At 36.3% G+C, this 22061-nt stretch overlaps 1 protein-coding gene across 1 annotated transcript in view; it reads left to right on the forward strand.

Annotated features, from left to right (window-relative positions):
- Positions 1-22061, forward strand: part of prim2 (DNA primase subunit 2) — a 93967-nt gene that overhangs the window by 13628 nt on the left and 58278 nt on the right. The window contains exon 8 of the mRNA XM_073835044.1: positions 21105-21172. Within this exon, the coding sequence (XP_073691145.1) occupies positions 21105-21172 (68 nt within the window). The remainder of the gene's footprint in view (positions 1-21104; positions 21173-22061) is intronic.

The raw sequence follows: 22061 nt of genomic DNA on the forward strand, positions 1-22061 counted from the left end.
ATATATATATATATATATATATATATATATATATATATATATATATATATATATATATATATATATATATATATATATATATATATATATATATATATATATATATATATATATATATATATATATATATATATATATATATATATATATATATATATATATATATATATATATATATATATATATATATATATATATATATAAAATGGATTTTACATTTTTTTCTAGTTATTCCAAGATATAAACTGCCCTCCAAAAGTTTGGAAACACGCCTGACCCCAAGTGTGGTTAAAGTACATTAAAGTAACTTGACATTATCATCGAAGACCAGCAATAATAATTTTCATTTTGATTACATAATAATGGCAATATATACATGTCAAAGTCAGACATGCCCTTTGTCAGCTGTGATGCCTGGTTACTGGTTTAAACTTGGCCAGTGTGAATTATCTTAGGGCAATCCTTCAGGAGGCTTGGAGTAATATATCAAGTCAATGTTTGAATAAACTAACAGGTCGGATGCCCAGATTATGCAGAGCTGTAATAGAGCAACTATGCTGGATATTTTGATGAATCGAAAATGTAAGTTTTTTTTTTTTCTATGTATAAACTGTTTATGTAATAAAATATGTTTGTTGTCCCTTATCAGTGCAAAATTATCACAAATTAAAAGGGATTCATGCCAATTTTGTCCAAAACCCCACTTTTCTAGGGCGGTTCCAAACTTTTGGAGGGCAGTGTAAAATATTTTATCAGGTAAAAATTGAGTACAAATGTTTTTTTTTTTAAATCCTTATTTTTAATCCTAAAATAATACCAATTGCCTGTGATTTAAAGGTGACCTATTATGTTCCTTTTTGCAAGGTGTAAAATATGTCTCTGTTGTCCCCGGAGTGTGTATGTGAAGTTTTAGCTTAAAATACCTGACAGATCATTTTTTGTAGCTTATTAAAATTGCTACTTTTAGGGAATGAGGAAAAACCATAAACTCTATTCTGAAAAATATGGATGTACAGTCGTGGCCAAAAGTTTTGATAATTACATAAATATTGGAAATTGGAAAAGTTTCTGCTTAAGTTTTTATAATAGCAATTTGCATATACTCCAGAATGTTATGAAGAGTGCTCAGATGAATTGCATAGTCCTTCTTTGCCATGAAATTTAACTTAATCCCGAAAAAAACTTTCCACTGCACTGCTAAGAAGGCTTCAGGGCGTCCAAGAAAGTCCAGCAAGCGCCAGGATGGTCTCCTAAAGAGGATTCAGCTGCGGGATCGGAGTGCCACCAGTGCAGAGCTTGCTCAGGAATGGCAGCAGGCAGGTGTGAGCGCATCTGCACGCACAGTGAGGCCAAGACTTTTGGAAGATGGCCTGGTGTCAAGAAGGGCAGCAAAGAAGCCACTTCTCTCCAAAAAAAACATCAGGGACAGATTGATCTTCTGCAAAAAGTATGGCGAATGGACTGCTGAGGACTGGGGCGAAGTCATATTCTCCGATAAAGCCAATTTCCGATTGTTTGGGGCATCTGGAAAAAGGCTTGTCCGGAGAAGAAAAGGTGAGCGCTACCATCAGTCCTGTGTCATGCCAACAGTAAAGCATCCTGAGACCATTCATGTGTGGGGTTGCTTCTCATCCAAGGGAGTGGGCTCACTCACAATTTTGCCCAAAAACACAGCCATGAATAAAGAATGGTACCAAAACACCCTCCAACAGCAACTTCTTCCAACAATCCAACAACGATGGAGCACCGTGCCATAAGGTAAAAGTGATAACTAAGTGGCTCGGAGACCAAAACGTTGACATTTTGGGTCCATGGCCTGGAAACTCCCCAGATCTTAATCCCATTGAGAACTTGTGGTCAATCCTCAAGAGGTGGGTGGACAAGACACTAATTCTGACAAACTCCAAGAAGTGATTATGAAAGAATGGGTTGCTATCAGTCAGGATTTGGCCCAGAAGTTGATTGAGAGCATGCCCAGTCGAATTGCAGAGGTCCTGAAAAAGAAGGGCCAACACTGCAAATACTGACTCTTTGCATAAATGTCATGCAATTGTCGATAAAAGCCTTTGAAACACATGAAGTGCTTGTAATTATATTTCAGTACATCACAGAAGCAACTGAAACAAAGATCTAAAAGCAGTTTAGCAGCAAACTTTGTGAAAACTAATATTTGTGTCATTCTCTCAACTTTTGGCTACGACTGTAGTGTCCGTGATGTTACCCGTAGGTTTCTGAAGGGCAATTTTTAAGCTCATAGTGGGTGGGATTCGGTCTCCATCTTGGAACCGTGTCACTCCTGGATAATCGAAAATGGGCAAACAGGCGGGACGTGGGTGGAGCTTGTTGCTGTAACCACATCCGCCTAGCGTAACAGTTATGACAGCAGCGGCAATCCTCCTGTCATTCAAGTGGCCATGCCCTTAATTATGCACAACTTTAAGGCTTAATATAACTTAAACGGATGAGTTATAAAAAAAATTCACCCCCCTCACAGTTGACATGAAGGACGAAATTAGCTAAATAGACCAAAACCACTTCTTGTACCAGGCTGTAAAAAAAACAATTCTGCTGTAAAGTTGGGCATTTTAACATGGGCAGTCTATGGGATTGACTCTCTTTTGCAGCCAGTCTCTAGCTAAGTCACTTTCGTATTGGTTTCAATAGAGAGAGCCGCTTGGGCAAAACGTGCCCTTTTTTTGTTTTTTGTTTTGTCCCTTTAAATGCAAATGAGCTGGTGCTCCCGTCCCCCTTTTTAAAAGAGGGTGGAGCTTTAAGAGCCGGCAAAAACAAAACAGGACAATCTCACGCACTGAAAATGTCAGAAACTCTCAGTAACGGTGTTCAGCCTTATGTTCGAACCGGAATTGGTTTAAAAGTCAGTCATCTGATTGTACTGTGCATAATAAATGCACGTTTATGAATTACACAGACGGGAAGCATTGGTGCGATTAAAAATAATAACATAGCTAGTCTCATGCTATCACAAAAATAAAATGTAGCCACAGTATTCTCAGCAGCTCAGATGGAGGGAGTCTATGGCGAATCCTATGTATGTTGATGCATCCCAAAACAACACTTGTAATGCCTCTTTGACACTGATATTGTTTATCTCCATCAAGAACAGTAATGGCAGACTGCTGCTTCTCACTCATGGCTGTGTCTTTGCTAATAGGGCAGAGATTGTCACAAATTAGCGGGATTTATACGTCATCTATTATGACGTCAACGTAGGGATAAATCTGGAATTGCGTGTTCAGAGAGACCGTTTATAATTTATTTGGGATTATAAAAAAATGAGTGGGTGGATTTTTACCATTATAGGCTGGTTGTTTTCACACACTGCAGCCATACAACTGTGTTCAAACACCTTATTAAAGAGATTTTAGCTAACTTGACCATTCCTCACTCCCACTTGTGACTAGTTCACATTGTTCCTAAATTACTGCTACAGCAACATGTATATTCTGCTGCTTTAACACTGTATATGAATACTGTTTTTAATTCTGCTTCTAACAAGCACGTTGATGTTTATGTCTGTTGCACTCAACATCAGTATTATTCTGAATACATTTCTGCACTTCATTTTCTACTAAACTTGCTTTGTCCTCATTGCCTCGCAATGGTGCTGTTTTATATGCACTGTGTTCCTAAAAGAAAGTTGTTTTGATTCACTGTGTACACACTTTATATGGTTGAAATGACAATAAAGCTGCTCTGTCAATCACGAACAACTGGAAACATCATGGGGCCTTTGAATATTGTTATAGACAATGGGGGGCCTTGAAGTCAAAAAAGGTTAAGAGCCATTGCTCTGACTTCCTAGACTTCAGCATGTCAGTTTTCTGCTTCTGTATTTTAATAAGTGAACTTGTCAGATGGGCATCTTGGGAAATGTAAAATTGACCTCCAGTGAGACGTAACCTTTGAGTTTGCTCTGTCTGTTTGTCCCTCAAGTAGCTCTGGTCTCAAATTGAGTGAAGGCCACTGAACTGCACAGTGTAAGAAGACTGGAATTGGATCACTGTTTGCTTTTCATATCACACTGAATACATTTAAGGACAGAAGATGATGATGTTAGATAAACGCACTAACTCGCCTCAGTACAAACTCTACAATACATGCTGGTGTGTACAAAATACAGACCCAGCACATATCTTTTCAGCGACAAGTCTAGCAGAGTGAGATCAACTTGGGGATAATGGGGAAATAAGGAAAATAGAGTGTCCAAGGGGTCACTGTGTGATAACTGAAAGGAGGTACAATGACAGTGGTGGCTGAGGGATAGTGTTAGACTATGTTCAGTTGCTTCATCTAGTGCAGGGGTATTCAAACTGGGGTTCAGAAATGTCAGCATTTATCAAATTTAACATTTTAATCTTTCATTCTGTTTCTCAAAAGATGAGTTGTTAATAATATGATTAATACTGGTTGGTTAATTCTAGTTTCTCACAGTAAGAAATCTAGTCTATCTAGAAATAGTGCATATAGCTATAACAGCTTTACTGTTATCATAATTAGGAATGTAACAATTCACTTAACTCAAACTGTGATGTGATTCACGCCTTGAGGTTGTCTGTAAGATAGTGTTTCAAAACAATGACAAAATTAGCATTTACAAGATTTAAGCATTCGAAACTTACAGTCTCTAACTTCTGCTAAATTTGGATGACATCACCCTGCACTTCAGCTTCTCATCAAACTTTCTGTCCAATCAAATGCTCTCTAAAATCCGAAGCGCCCCGTCCACTACACTATAAATAGACGTTGAAGCTGCAGCTGAAATCGGTCACTTGTTCACAGAATTTGTATTTTCTGTTGGTGAATGGCACATAATGCTCTATATAGGGGATGAGGAACGATTCCGTGTCAATATGCTTTTCATTGGGGCGAAAGAAGTCAGGTTTTACACTATTTTACATGAACCCATTTGAATTCTACACATTCTTCGCTGTGATAAAAAACAAAACACTATTGGCTGTTTAAGAAAGGGAATGGGACTGCTTGATATGTCCTACCCTGTCTTCCTGTTTCAGTTGAAATTACGTCAACACAGAATAACGCTGTGTGTTTCAAAGCACTTCAGTGGACCTTTTTAAGGCTGCATGATATATTAAACCCATTTAATAATCATAATAAAGCATACTACTGTTGTGAATTCACAAACTCTAAATATATGCAGTGCACGTGTAATATATGTGCTTTAATTATTTATATGCATATAAATACTTATATGCTTATAAATGCTGCTCCAAACAAACAGTTGTCATTTACATGTCTGGAGCGTCGCAAACTCCATTTCATCTCTGCATATTGTTGTGAGTTTTGGGTTTATTATAATGTTCAACTGGAAACGCAGCGTGCGCCATTTCATCAGATTTGTAAGGTAAATCATTTATAAAACAACACAAACACAGGAGAATACATCATTTTGTGTCTTAATGAGCTAACTGTTCATTGCGATTTCAAAATAAAAGTTTAAACCTTTGCTCTGAGTTTACGCATTTTGATATCCACATATTCAATAAATTACAGTAGCTGGAGCATTTCTGTCATAAAGAAATGGCCAGATATTAAAAATCAAGTGGACATTTAAATTAAATGTTGTTGTTGTTTAGTCAATATTTAAATAAATAAGCTTTCTGTTGATGTATGGTTTGTTAGGATAAGATAATATTTGGCAGAGGTACAGCTATTTGAGCTATTTATCTTTTAAAGTTGTCCAAATGAAGTTCAAAAATTAAGTTTTGATATATTTACGGTAGGAAAGCTACAGAATATCTTCACGGAATATGATCTTTACTTAATATCCTAATGATTTTTGGCATTAGAGAAAAATCTATCATTTCGATGCATAACAATGTATTGTTGGCTATTGCTACAAATATACACATGCTACTTAAGACTGGTTTTGTGGTCCAGGGTCACATCTATGTATTTTAAGTCATTTTAATGGCTATTATTTGCTTGGGTCTATTATTATTTCCTCAAAAAAAATGTATTATAATTATCCGATTACTCGAATAATCGTCAGATTAATCGACTGATTAGTCAATAACAAAAAATAATCGTTAGTGACAGCCCTAAAGGACACATTAATATGAAGTGTTACTGAAAAGGATATACCATGAAGTTAATATACGTAATATTTTCCAGATAATACATAACCATTTCTTTTGTTTTTAGTACAGTGGCTTTATATATTTATCTACATAAGCTTAATTTTACAAATAGCCTGTTGTCTTTATATTACACTTATGCCAAGTATACACTATAGGACAGTTATCAGATTGCTGTTCTTTTCATACCACACAACTCTGTTGTTGCCAATGTCAGTCCCAGTCAAAACTCATTTCACACTACAGGACTTGGGTTGCAGATAGATTAAAGGTTGTATCAGCGATTTCTAGCCTGAAACATAAAGTGTCAATTTCAGCTGACCTTTCTTCACGATCCGCTCGCTGCCTGCCCCATAATTTGTCTGTGAAAAAACCGCGTCTCTCTGGTCAGCCTAGGGTCCGAGATATGCCAAAAAAAACAATCGGCACTACCAACCTTTCCACAGATAAACAAACAGTGTTCCAACCAATCAGCGTCAGGGGTTTGGTGTTGTGGACCTTCCTACTGGTGCAGGGATGTGAGGGAGGCGGAGCGAAATTCCACAACAAAATTTGTGCTTCTCTTAGATCAAGTCTTTAAAAATGCACACATAGTGATTGTCACAGCACCCATTTGCATTACATTTTGGGCCTTTGTGAGTGATCTCTATTAATTGTTTGCGAGGGGAAAATCAGGGCTTACATGATGTAGTGTGCGTCATTACTGTTACAAGTCTTTATACGTCAAATACATATAGCTGTCTTTATATTTTAGAAAGCAAGACCCTTGCAATCAAACATCCTTTTTGGAGATCTTGCCTTTAAAAATTTGAAAAGCCCTGTTTTCATGTTGTCTTCCCAAGTCTGTCTAAAAGTCTTATGTGATGGCAGCTGTGCATCATGGTAGCATTCATACACCAATTTCATAGATTTCTTCATGCCTTCATAAGAGAAAAATGACCTCTGATCTGAGCGTCCAGATGGCAGTGCTGGATTCCTCACGGAATGTGAAAGTTGAAAACCTTGAAGTGTCGCCCAAGTAGCTTTTGTGTTGAAATACTTTGGATCCTTTTTGGAAAGTCAGTGTGTGATCTATGCGGACCAAAGGATAGTAAATGATCCTGCACCATGCATCAATTCACAGCAGTCAGCCGGCTGTACGGTCTGCCAAGTTTTAACGCCAACTCTGCAACTCTTCCACTGTCCCTGAGCTCCGGTGAATTTGCATCGAATGACATTTTGCTGTAACGCTAACAAGAGAAGCCGGTGTTTTCAATCAATCAGCTTGTGAAAGGCTCTTGAAGTCAGCACAGGTATTCTGTGGAAAGTGGCTGAGATTATTGTGCTTACACAGCAAGTGTGATGCTGGTCACCAAGGTTACGACTGAATTATATCTGCGTCTGTCTCAAGGACCTTGCAAAGCTTATTAAGGTATAAAGCTTGTAATTTTGGAGCTTGCCTTTTGGGTTCAAAGTTTTGTTGCTCATTTAAGTGAACTTATTTAATGAATTCAGTGTAAAGTAATACTTTAAATTAATGAATCGTTAATTGTCATTGAGGGTTTCTAGTGTTTTTGTGGTTTTATTTCCTCAGGCTTTTTTTGACAGGATGGAAAAGCAGAGGGCAACCCTCTTAGCTAACCTGTCAGTCCTTAAAGCAAAATATTCCCATTCCAAATGCTGTTAGCACTTGACAGGTATGAGTGAGCTCTCCAGACCACGCATTAAGCTGTATTTCATATCAGTGTGAAGTCTGTTGGTTCCAGGCTTGCCTACTCCTGTTTCTAAGCATTTCTAAGTTAATATTTTGAGGGCTGAAGCAAGCTTTTGGCTTGCTGTTGCAACTTTGGTCCATCTAACGTAATGCTGGAAAAACATGTTTGGTGATAAATTTATAATATATTTGCTAAAAAAAATCTCTAATGGTCATGATGTTATTTTTTTTTATTCTATTTTATCATATTCTGAAGCTCTGCCATTTATGTAAATGCTATGCAGAAAAGGTCTTGTACTTTCTGCAGAGATTCACTTTTACGTTTTTTGCCAATTCTGTTTTGGAGTTGAATGTTGCACAGTAAATATTCTACAAGAATACTTGTTTACACTTTATTTAACAGTATGCTTGTTATAGTGTAATTATACTTTTAACTACTGAGTAATAATATTTATATATATACTTACTGTATGGCCAGTGCTAGGATGCTAAAAAAATCTCTAATGAGTTTGCAAACACAGAATTGATATATTTATTAAAGAACAAATATTTTAATATGTATAGGTTAGTGTATATATATATATATATATATATATATATATATATATATATACTGGGGTGTGTAAATACCACTAATATGTAGTGATGTATAAACCACAGTTCAATGAAGTCGCTTTCAAAACAAGCAGCTTTTTTGGAATCTGCATTAGCAATTTAACCCATTGAAAACTTTTATTATTATTTTTTTTTCTCCCTTGAGTAAAATTTCTGATTACATAGATTCCTGAAATTTAAATTATCCACCCATGAAAATTAGCTTGAAAAGAAAGTTTACCCAAAAATGAAAATTACCCAGTGATTTACTCAGGCCATCCTAGGTGTATATGACTTTCCTCTTTTAGACAAATACAATCTGCGTTATGTTAAAAAATGTCCTGGCTCGTCCAAGCTTTATAATAGAAGTAAATGGCTGTTGACATTTTGAAATCCAATAAATTGAAATCCGATTTCTGCTTCAAACGATCATGAAAATACAGTAATTGAGATGAAACGATCCATTCCGCCCCCTTACCGGTGGTGAGCTTTTGCTCCTCCATAAAAGTAAATTTTCAGCAAAATCATGTAACGTGGCATTCATAAAACGGGACGTTCTTGATTTATTGTTTCTTTAATGTTGTGTTTTTAAAAGCGAGAAAATTCTGTGTATGCACTCAGAGACACAGAACACGGACATGTAAAGTTATCTTTTAGCTCGAGGTGCGCGCCTAAACTGTCAAATACACGCAAAAATATTTTAATATGAGGCACTTGGTGATTATTCATGTAAACCCTTGTCAGTTCTGTCTTAAATGATCATAAACAATTGAGAATAAAAATGTGTGTAACAGTATATTGGATCCGTGTGGCTCTTAAAGCGGCAACAAATAATATTCCTTCTGCCGTCTCTGTGCTTAATATTAATAAAACGTAAAAATACAAAGAGAAAAATCACTCACTGCTCTTGAATAAAGGACTTTTGTAGTTTTAATAAGAAACAAAGCATGTATAATTCTTACAGTGAAAACGCTGTTTTATTTTACATTCAAATAATTACATTCAATTTCTGTAGTAGGCAGTTAGACTACTTTAGACTTGCATAAAAGTATTCAGAAATTATATTTTATTTATTCAAAAAAGCACTTTTTTTTCCCCATTTGTATCTGTTTTTTGTTGTATTGATATCTTTAAATCAATCACTAATATAAAGTTTTGGACCCAGTCAAAATCGTGTTAAATAATCGTGATTACAATATTGACCAAAAATAATCGTGATTATGATTTTTGCCGTAATCGAACAGCCCTAGTACATCCGTCCATCATAAAAAGTACTCCACGTGGCTCTGGGGGTTGATAAAGGCCTTCTCAAGCGAATTGACGTGTTTGAATAAAAAAAAAAAAACATCCATATTTAAACCTTTATAAAACATAATCTCTAGCTTCCGCTAACTGTCACATGCTTGTTCATGAGAGAGAGGCGTTCCAACAGATGACATTGGCGAATGCATTAACAAATGTGGAAGCGCAGTGGAGAGAGCAAAACAAAACACCGGTCATGAATCTGAAGTACAAAATGAGGATTTGTAAAGAAAAATGTTGAAGGATTTTGATATAAGCCAAGGGGAGACTGTTTTTTCTTTGCTGTGAACAAAATTTGGTTCTAACAAGACTACTATGTTCTCACTGAAGCTTATGCTACGCCTATGTCCTGCGTCACCCTCTGGAATGCCACTCTCATAAACGTGCATACAACAGTTAGTAAAAGCTTATGATTACGGTTTATGAAGTTGTAAATATGGATATGTTTCTTAGACAAACACATCACTTTGCTTCAGAAGGCCTAACATCCTGGAGCCATGTGGAGTAGAGGTCGACCGATATGGGTTTTTCTATAGCCGATGCCGATGCCGATGTTTAGAGGTCAGGGTCAGCCGATGGCCGATATGTGCTGCCGATTTTTAGGGCCGATATCTTGAAGTTCTTCCCTTTATTTGCATGCTAAAATGTCACACTAATAATAAGTGAATGCACATAATTTCTAAACTTAACATCATGAACAATGAACACAATGAACCATCTTTCGGATCTTGATTTTGTGTACTGCACAGTATTATTATAAAAGATTTAAACCAAAGTTAACCAAACAAATCTAACTGACCAAGTATTAAAGGTCCCACTTTACATTTAGGTGACCTTAACAACTATGTACTTACATTTAAATTAATAATTTGGTACAGTGTACTTATTGTGTACATGCATGTTTTTACATTGTATTTATATATTTTTAAAAACCTATATGTAATTACATTTGTAATTAATTTCTGTAATTACCACTCTTGAACCAACCCTTACACCCTAACCCACCCTGAAACCTACTCATACCACCAAACCTGCCCCTAACCTTACCCATATCCCACCTTAATAGAAGCAAAAGTGTTTTGCAATGCAATATGACCACATTAAGTACATTGTACTTTAAGTACATAATAATTAAGGCCACCTAATATAAAGTGTGACCGTATTAAATATATAAAACAGATAATATAAAAACTGTTAATCGTTTACATAAAAGTTTAAGAGCTGAGATTAATCTGAAACTTTAATGTTTTAAATAAAATTTTGAATACAGAAATTTTAAATGATTTATATAACTGAGAGGACCTGCCAGCAGATGGCGACAAGACACTGATTTAATTACTGAATCATATCATTAATTTGATTCGTTCGAGCAGCTGATTCATTCCTGAATAAAGCAAATGACTCTCTTTATGAATGGGAAATTGAATCATTTCACTAGATTCGTTTAAAAACGCACGTTCATTCATAAACAAAACACCGCTGTGTTTGAATGGAGATGCACAGCGGCTCAGTTGTGACTTGTTTCAGAATACTATTGATGACAAGAAAGTGCAAAATCTTACTTTAGACGACGAAATAAAGCAAAATCAGGCAATAGTGTAATCTGCCTGCCACCCACCCGCAAGTAATTATGCATTTTTTTTATTACCAGACCCGTGGATATAACCACCCTCTGTGCATCACTGTCTCCGAGCGAGGCGGAGTAATCACAACGCTGCATTGTTTGTGAGAGCTGCCACGTTTTTCACCCCATGCACACAGTGAAATTCTCCGACTCGGATACAGGAAAAATAAAACAGAACTTATAACACTGGGGCGAATATGTCAGCAAACAAGCTGCTGATCGTTTTAGACTACAGTCTTTAAACTTAACTGCAAGTAAGCAAACCTTTTACTAGCCGTAGCATTATGCCAGTTCCTGACGGTCGTATGATTTTCTTTCACTAACTGAAAGCAACACTTCATAGTTTACTAGTAATATATAGTACATATATGGCCATGGGACTTTGAAATATTAGAATTTAAGCCTTACCTTTATCTCTCAGAACTGTTATTGAATCTTACAAAAGTTTTGGCTTGGGGTCCTTCACAGTAGCGCTGTACCGCACCAATAACACGGGGCTGCCCGCAGACGTGCCTGACTTTAAATCGGCGCTACTAAACACGGAAATCGGCCGATGCCGATATATTAAAAAATAGCAAATATCGGCGCGATATATCGGCCGGACGATATATCGGCCGGACGATATATCGGTCGACCTCTAATGTGGAGTACCTTTTATGATGGATTTATACAGTTTATTGGACTTCAAACTCTCAACAGCCATTCACTGCCATTATAAAGCTTGGAAGAGCCGGGATATTTTTTTATATAACTCTAATTGTATTCATCTGAAAGAATAAAGTCATATACTTATGATGGCTTGAGGGTTAGTAAACCATGGGGTAATTTTCATTTTTGGGAGAACTATCCCTTTAATACTGATATGACCACACCTTGAGAATGCAGGTACTAAGACAAATTTTAAATCACTACACAGCAACAGTGTTAGATTTTGATATGAGCAATAGGTTTTTTTTGTGTGTATGACCTATTAAAATGTAATTGTGATGAATCTGTAGTCTCATGTTCCAGAGGGAAAAACAAACATTTAAGTTTTTTTAATACAATTTTTAGCAAAGGCAAATAAAAGCTAAACTTGCTTTTTGGCAAATAAAACCTAAGCTTGTTGTTGTCGTTTTGAACTAAATGTACAGTGCAACAATGCATAATTTATGTTGTTTGTTTAAAAAAATTCTTCCTCTCATAAGCTGCATGCTATCTGCCTTGTGTTAGACATGCATCCTGCATCTCTGTATCTTTGTTGGGCAGATTCCCCTCAGTGGTTCCAGTTAATCTTGTCGGTTTTGGTATTGCTGATTGCTTATCAAGATGCTGATGTCTCCACCAACAAAGGGGAGATGACTTTTGCAGCCTCGTTCCAGACTATGCTAATCCAGCACTCAATATGGCCTATCTGGGGATTTATAAAAGCAACAGTGGGCTTTCTGATTTACGGCTTTACACAGATCCATCTTCAGGAACACCGGAAAGGTCTGCTCAATATGTTATCACCGGATCCAAACATTTAAAGCTCGGAGCGTGGTTGTTCAGGATTTAAGCAGCTTGCAGGTTGCTCAGAGTAGCTGGCCGTTCACATAAACGTTATTGTTGTTGCGGGCTTATGGGTTTAGAGAGGTTTGTCCTCTCCAAGGTCTTCTGTGCCGCGTAAAGACATTTAGGACACGAAAATTAAGCCATTCTCTCATGTGCTGAACCATGTGATTCTTTCATAAGGTTCGCTCTGAGTTTCTGCTCTCAGTAATGTATTTTTGTAAGCTGCTTATGAAATTGTATGAAATGGCAGTCGTCCAAATGCTCCCCTTCACCCAAAAGCAGAGTTTAATATGAGTACGAATTTTTATGCAAGCTGTTTGTGGGTATATATACTGTATAACAATATAAATATATAAGTGCAAGAGCATCTCTATCTATCTATATGTGGTGTTCTGCAATGAGGAGGCAAAGTCCTCAAAAATTTTTTCTTTATTTTCTTTCAATTTAAATGTAAATTCATGTCCCAGTCAAGTTATTCTCGGTTAAATAAACATTACTTACACTATCATAAAAAGAAAGAGGGGAAAAAAAGCAATTCTATTTTATATTTTTACATTAGCAATGTACTCAATAAGCAAATTACATTTAGACAAATAAAAAAAAAATGGTTTGTGAGCTTTAACTATCTTAGGATTTTTCGGGTCAAAAGCTTGGTAATTATTGGTCACAGACACAAAGATTTACTTCAAATTTCATTCTCAGTTACCCCCCACCAAACTCACTGTATGCTTTAGGGGGTCTGTTAAAACTCAATAGGCTCAGGGGAGGCAAGAAAGATGTGGACTCCTGCTGTGACTTTACCTGCTGGTGTCGCTGTTAGTGATTTATTCGCTTTTTAATGTTATATTTTATGATATTGGCATTGTTTTATTTTTCTACTACTTTTTTTTCACTGCTAGGTCCCTATGAAATACTTTTTATTTTTTCCCACATTCTGTTTTATTTATTTTTCAAATTTCACATTTTCTGGTTTCCTTTTTAATGATTAAATAAATTGTATTAATCAAAAGGCATGTTTAATTAATTAAAATCATGAAACTTATGTAATTTCACATCAGTTTATTAAAAGTTTAACAAAAATTGCATGTTTAGGGTAGGGTTGTGATGGTGAGAATTTTCGCATCGTTTAATCGACGTGTGACAACACCGATAATACCGTATCAATGTGCGGGCTTGCATGGGTAGCCTATACAAAACTGAAAATAGCTAGGCTAACATGGACCCAAATAAATAAGAAAAGTAGATTGTTTATTGGCAAAACGAATAAAGCTCGAGACACGGCATACACCTTGACATCAAATAAAATAAATAAATTACAAGTTAAGTTTAAATAAAAGTAAAAATCAGCAAACGCTTTGGAACCAATTAAATAAGAAACAAATGTTTAAAAAAACATTTCCTATCATCTTAGATAAATGGCAGAAGTCAAGTTTGGACATTTTAAAAAAATCCCAAAATACCAAACACGCGCTTTTGCATTTCATTTCTGAAACTAGCCTAAATCATCCGCTATCGTCTTGTCTTTCTCACCTCTCTCTTCTTGTCAGACTGTATTGAGCAGCCACGTTCAGTTTTTATTACTATAAAAAATGTAAACAACGGTGGAGGGTGGTGCCACGGTGGGCAAGTGATCAAACCGGTGTTGCGGCTTCACACCTGTATCACCGTCTATTGCAGCAAGCCTAGCTTAGGGCTCTTTGAAATCTTTTATTTTTTCTCTCCATGTGTTTTATTGTTAACAAATTCTGTTTTAGCAGGTCTAATTATTTAAAGGCATAGAAACAACTTAATTTATTCAAAATTATTCTAAAATGTTTTTCCCCGTATTTATATTTTTCAGGTTGTCAAATGGAGGAGTAAAACAATTGAATATCTTTTAATTATCAAAAATTAAACAAACTTACAACTATTACAACTAAAACATAGAAGAAATATTGTGGGATTATTCCTTTAAAAAATAAAGTTTTAATAATTTTAGTGTTAGTAACTAGTATGTATGCACATTCTACGCAACAGTATATTTCTGGCACAATGTCTTCAAGGTAAACCAAACTTTTGTTTTGGTGAGTTTCCGTAAATACCTTTAAGTTTGTGTGTGTATATGAAATGTGCTAGTTTTACTCAAATGAAATGGTAAAATGTTCATGAAGTGACTTTTAGAGCAGTCCTGAAGATGTTGTTCATGTATTTATGTGGTTATTCAGTGAGACAACAGACGCTGAAATCACTGTGCTTGTTATGCCCCATTTATTCACATAGAATATGCGGGATTCCTATTTAAATGGTCTTTTTGTGGCTTAATATTTACAGATACTAGTCTATATCACGATTTAGTGTCTATATTAAATTGTGTACTGACCTACTTTGATTAATTTATTCAAAGTTTGACACATTCCATCACGTTATACAGTAAATTCTATTTTTATGACTAGATTCCGCAATTTGGTCTGTGTTTTCCGTGTTGCTGAAATCATAGGGCCCTATACTGCCCCCCTTGCACTCTTTGGATAAAATGCCCCTGATATATATACACAAACACACACACATACTTATTTTTATATGTGTAAGCCTGTGACAATCTCATCAGTGATCTTTACGTCAACAAAACCCGCTCCGCTCAGTATAGCGGTAAGCGCTGTGCACGCTGCTAATCTTGTTAGATTGGCCTCTTGTGCTCATAATGCAGTGCAGTGACTGTACCTTTCCTCCACTACAGATCACCAGACTCCTTTCGCATAGAGATGGACTAAGCTGTTGGCACTTTCGCTAACAAGCAAAATCTAGAGTGCCTTGGCATTCCTCAGAGACTCCAACAAGCCTCCGTAGGACCTCAATGATGCCAATTAGCCGCATCGTCTTCTCGCCATTTTGCATAGCCTCTAGCAGTGTGCGCAAAGGCTATCTAGGAGTCAAAGTCCCTGACAAGCATGCCTCTCAATTATTTCTTGTATGTTTCATCACAGTTGAATCACCATCTGGACCAGTCCGCTCATTAGCTTTTCCTGTCTGGACAATTTCACATGTTTTCCGTTGCCAGCTCTTGACTCAGTACGACATGTTCAGAGGGGAGGATTGTTTCGAAAAATAAAATAGCTGCTTTTATTTCTGTTGGTGAACAACAATTGATTTTGAGGTAGTGATTCCAAGGTTGTAACAGCATACTATTTCAAAATCGAGATGCACAATGAAATTAGAGCGCAATAAAATATATACGGTTTAAAATAAATGTCGTAGTGATGCATGATTCTACATGGTCTTTTTTTCTCTAACTTTTGACTTTCCTACCTTGAAGAAATGTCTTTTCAGGTTTGTGCAAACCTTGACATTGGGTAAATGTACTGCAGTATGCATAATATAGATGTGTCTACATAGTCATTGCTTTGCTCTTTTCTGCTTATCTCTGAAGTGACACCAGCTGAGGTAAATTCATTTTCATATCAAGCTTAAAGCTTCGAGTTGGCATGTTTGATCAGTTTCTTTTCTGTCTCAGCATCCTGTCAGCCGGTGATGTTGTATCCAAACATAAATGGAAGGTTAGCAGATATGCTCTGTTTCTGTATGAAAGGACATGCTGTACAGTATTTGCTCAGCTGGAGTGCAAGGATGTCCTTGCATTACTTGTTTCGACCTGATGGTGGAGTTGTCTTTCCAATTCTCTCTTATTTGTCTCGGCAAGCATATTTTATTGCGACATCTGTTCTCTAGTAATGTGTCTTAAGCAACCAACATGATAATCAGTTAAAAAGGAAGCCTCGCCATACCCTCCACAAAGTGTTTAATTTGTACACATTGTGTTTCTGATTTGTTAGTCAAGTAACAGAGAATGAGCAAATTAGGTTTTAAGGGAACTGACATGAATTTTATTTTGAGATGTTCTGGTTTCCTCTAAACTATTAAGAATCCCCTTCAAAGAAGATAGAGATGCTGCAATTATCTCTCCGTAGAGAAATTCCTGTGCACTTTTTCTTGTGTCATAGAATAATAACTTTATTCAGTATAGTAACAGAAAAATAGAAAGATGCTAAGCATACGTTTAGCTGTGAATTAATACAATATTAGGGAGCCGTGCCATTTCCTTTTGATACCAATATTATTCATAAACCACATGTTAGCCATTTACATTCCTCCTGGCCTAATCCTGCATGTTATTGTGTTTATGAAATTATTTTGCATATCAATTTTTTTCTGAAATAAAATAAAGCTAAACCAACAAGACGAAAACATATGTCAAAGGATTAGTTCATTTCCAGAATAAAAATGTCCTGATGTTTTATTCACCCCCATGTCATCCAAGATGGTCTTTTTTCTTCAGTCGAAAAGAAATTACATCTACATGATCCCAGCCGAGAAATAAGGGTCTTGTCTTGAGATGAAGGTTTTCGCCTTACAATACCTTTTTGAACCAGAGTACACAGACTAACAACTAGGGGTGTGCAATATCGTCTGTGATAATCTCGTAACTGTTGTTTTAACAATGTGCAATTTGACATTATGGAGTATACTGCGAAAAGCAAACAAAACACACGCTTACATTATGTGATGAAGTCTAGTAAGTAAGGTTAAACTAGTTCGCATATGCATTTAAAGTACGTTCTTTCACTGCATGATTCAGTCTATTAAAATGCATTTAGAATGATCACATAATTTAAGATATGGGGGCAGAAAATGTACATTTAGATCATTTCATATAGTTAACCTGTATCACACTCAGTTTTTCTCCAAAAGTCAGTATGATTACGAATGTACAAACAGTTCAATAAACAAGAAGTTAATATTAAGAGACTTGCGTTTTAGACAATATTTCCTGTTTTTGCTCCATTTCAGCAACAAAAATCAGCCACAGCACTTTTTTGCGTCTTTAAGCAACATGATGGTGTTTTGTTCTTGAATGAATCAGTCTTTTAAATTATTTGGTTCAATCGCAGTGACTCACTTTTTAACAGTGACTTACTTATTGACAGAGCCACGTACTGGCGGTGTTAATTTTACATTATCTCATTTTTAAATAATTTTAAATATCAGTGTTCGTTATCAAAGCATAATTTATGTATTTGTAACTGCAGATTTAAGCATTTTATGTCCCTCTGAGCTGCATTAAACGACGTGTAAATACATCTAAATGCAGCTTCTGTGTTTCCTCTGCATTGCAAAGATGAATTTTGTTGATACTAATTGCGTTTGCAACAGCCCAAATGTAAGAATTTGACTCAAAAGATGATGCACATGATGATGGCTTTATAATGGCCATAAAAGGTACAAATCAATTTAAATCTATTGGAAAAGATTCATTTCTATCACTGCTGTGAACTGACCACACAGAATATGAAGAATATCAAAAGATTCAGGAGTCAGCTCCACAGTAGACTTAAGATACCAGCACAACAACACACTTAGCAAAATATCATCTATCCATCATTATCGATAAAATCTTTTTTTTTTTTTTGTCAACATCGCACCCCTACGAAAAACTAACCATGCGTGACTTTTCCAACGTGAATACTTAATGTGTGAAGTCACAGATGCACAACGCTATTGCAAGATGAGAATTTGTGGTTTAAAAAATAGATAATTTTATTTTTTTAGAAAACGACACACTGTTTTTACTAGATAAAACCCTTATTCCTTGGCTGGGATTGTGTTTGAAGCTGCATTGAAACTGCAATTTGGGTCTTCAACCTGTTGATCCTCATTGAAGTCCACTTTATAGACAAAAGACACGAACAGCTTGGATGACATGGGGGTAAATTATCAGGAATTTTTTATTCTAGCAGTGAATAAATCCTTTAAACTTGTGCATTAGACCTTGTGTTGTGAATGCAGCCTCATAGACTAGACCTTTCTGTTTATTCATTTCTGGCCCTTAATTGATTTCTTTCGTTCTTTATTACCAACTGTTTACTTGAATATTTACTGTAACAAATGAATGCAAAAGCATTTAATTCAAAACTACTTCAAAGCTACATTCCAGTGTACTTTTTTTATTATTTATTTATTTTCAATTTCAATAGCAATTATTATCAGCTACTGACTTTTCTGACAGCTGAAAAGGCATGTATTTGTATATGCCATTATTGCCGATGCAGTATTTTCACAGGATATAGAGCGTGGGATCCATGAACACACTTTTTCGAGTTCAATTCAGTTGCTATAGAGAAAAGTCTTAATGATGGTGATCATGTGGGAAAGTATTCCACAGTGCCATATGTTCACAAACACTGTGTGAAGATAACACATAGTTTAAATAAGGTTTTAATGTACTTGCCTGTCTTTACACATGGCTTCGCTTTGAGTTGCAGTAGTGAAGTGACGAGTGCGACCTGGTGAAAATCACATCAGGCTCCAATCTAGCGTCCTATCAGTGTCTTATATACCTGACAGGCTGAACTGAAAGTGATTGTCATGCTCAGGAGCAGACAGAAGTGACCTGGCTCAGGGCCATCGCCACCATGTTCCTCATCTCTCTGTTGGCTCTCCATAGCGCTGCACACTGACCCTCGGCAGGTCGGCCCCCTACGCCACTTTCCTGCTTCTGACTTCTATTTCCTGCCAATTATCTGGATCACCAACATGGCTGTTGTGGAGTATTGACTGTGCCTCGTTTTCTCTGCCGTTAGTGAGCCGTCGTGGCTGATGTGTGTTGCTGTAATGGCTTCTCATGGCCATGGAGGACAGATAGGAGACATTACTGGGAGTGTCTCATTAAATGAGCATGAAATTGAAAGCTGCTTCCCATCTGACAAAGAGTTTGTGCTGAGCTTTTATCTGCGATGACATGTGGTTTGGATTTCACTTGATAATACAAAAGGATAAAATGATTCCTGAAAGTCTCTTTTGTGGAGTTTGTATGTTCACTCAATCTGATTTTTAAGAGTGTCACAGTTGCACAGAAAATGACAAAATACAAAGATAAACGAGTACTTTCTTGGATTATTTCATAATTTTATTCCCAGTGCTGGAATTCTAAAAATTTTTTCTCCATATAGTGACTCCAACGGGTTTGAGGTCCAAATTGCAGTTTCAATGCAGATTCAAAGCATATATGATCCCAGCCAAGGAATAAGGGTCTTATCTAGTAAAATTATCTGCCGTTTTCTAAAGAATTAATAAATAAAAAATTTAACTACAAATGGATGTTTTGCACTAGCTCTGCATCCACGACTTAACACATCCAAGATGTTGATGTTTTTCTTTCTTTAGTCTATTTTAACATTTTGAACAATAGGGCTCTACAATCTTTTTTTTTTCTTCTTTTTTTTTTTTAGAAATTCTTTCTGATAATCAAATGAAAGCATAAACATTTATTTATTTTTTTTAACAAATGAAAAATAAACCCTTTTAATTTTTGGCAAACAAACAGAGGTTTACTGTTAAAATCAATACATGGAAGAAAAATTATATTCAGTTTAAAACGTTTAAATAACAATTGTAATTTTTTTTCTACAATTAAGGGGTTAATCTTGTTGTAATTTATTTATGTCAATTATATAAATAGGAATATATAAACACCTACATTATACTGTACAAAAATAACACAAGACTAATATTGTTCTGTTTCATGTTAAACCATACTTTTATTTTGACCGGTTGCTGTGAAGTTTCTGTGTGTACAGTATGATGTGATGCTAGTTTTCTCAAAGTGACACTCACACTGCTGAGCTTTTATCCTTTTTATTCCTCTAAGTCCATGAATGTCGTCATTGATCTTTGATACATTTGTTTTAATGAAACAGTGTTGTGGAGTTGGACGGTGGACGATCTAGTTTTAAAGGTTGTGTGTCAGTGGTCACTGGACTGGAAAGTTTGCTGCCTACGCTGCAGTTTGTCAGTGTCTCGATAGCTTGATCATCCTCAGACCTCCCCGTCTCTTCATCATTGTCTCCGTTTTGCTTCAGTTAACAGATATCCTGCCACTTTAGCGCCAGTGTTGATTTATGATCTTATGCTGAGGATATTTAAAAACATTATTTACTGAAAAAAAAAAACAGATTTGTTTTGACACAATTTCAACTACTAAACACTTTTTTTTTTCTTTAACGTTTATCATTTGGTTTATATGTTATGTATCTTTTGGGCATCTAATAGACTTATATTACCACAGAAAAATTATTCATTATGCTGTTCGAATGAATTCATTGTACATGCTCCAGTTATTGACCTTTTGAATTTATCTTTACTGCGCCGCTGTAAAAATTACTTTAACCTCTGACCCTTAACGCATTTTTAATTTCTTTTTTCTTTCTAGGTGACTGCACGATCTTTGCCAGCGGTACAGTCTGATGAACGGCTCCAGCCTCTTTTGAGCCACCTCAGGTAATTGACGCCATTGTAAAATGTTCATGTGTAGTGACGTAAAGCTACATTCTTTATCGCATTGTGATTATTACAGCAGCTTTATGAAAGCCAGCTATTTTATTCAGACATATCCACATGGGACTTTTCTTTTTTTTTTCTTATAGTAGAAAAACATTCACACAATAATCCTTAGTTAGTTGTTTTGCAATTTCCTTGGCCTACTGAGGAAGGATCAAACGGTCCACTCAAGGCCAGCCGGTACCCAAAGTGACTCCGACTGCTTTCCTTTATCTCTCACACTCGCTTTCATTCAGTCTCTTTCATTAATGCCCTGGGCACAGTCCCATTATGATGCGCCAAGGGTCCTCCATGTGTGAACCTGGTCTCGCATTTTGGCTGCAGCCCAGCGGGAATACCAGTGTAGATTAAAGCTGGGCCTCTCAGTCATTGGCCTCGCCGCATGCACGGACGGCCGTGTCCCTCCACTTGCTCGCAGTGAAGGGGAACAATGGCAGCATTCCCAGCAGTCAATTCATTTGCTTTTTGATGGACTCTGAATGAGAGCATTTTAATTGGATGTGTCTTTAGAGGCAACAGTTGTGGTTGTGGAGGATTGGCTAGTGGACTCTTTTACTTTTTGTCAGCACTGGCCAAGCCAGATAAGAGGGTGTGAAGGGCCGGCAAGCAGCTGAACAGTGAGGCAATGTAGAGGAATGGGAGAACAGGGCCTGGAAATGCTAAATTATTCATACCACCACACGGTCTCAGCGAATGTGGCACTGTTTGGTGGGACCAGACCAAATGGAGTCTGCTTTTTTCCAGCAATCCCATTTTTGTATGAGTTTCTTATGAAATAGTTGTGTCCCAGATGTTGTGTAGTATTTGCCATCATGATCTCACCATGTCT

Source organism: Garra rufa, chromosome 2, assembly GCF_049309525.1.
Source record: "Garra rufa chromosome 2, GarRuf1.0, whole genome shotgun sequence".
NCBI lineage: Eukaryota > Metazoa > Chordata > Actinopteri > Cypriniformes > Cyprinidae > Garra > Garra rufa.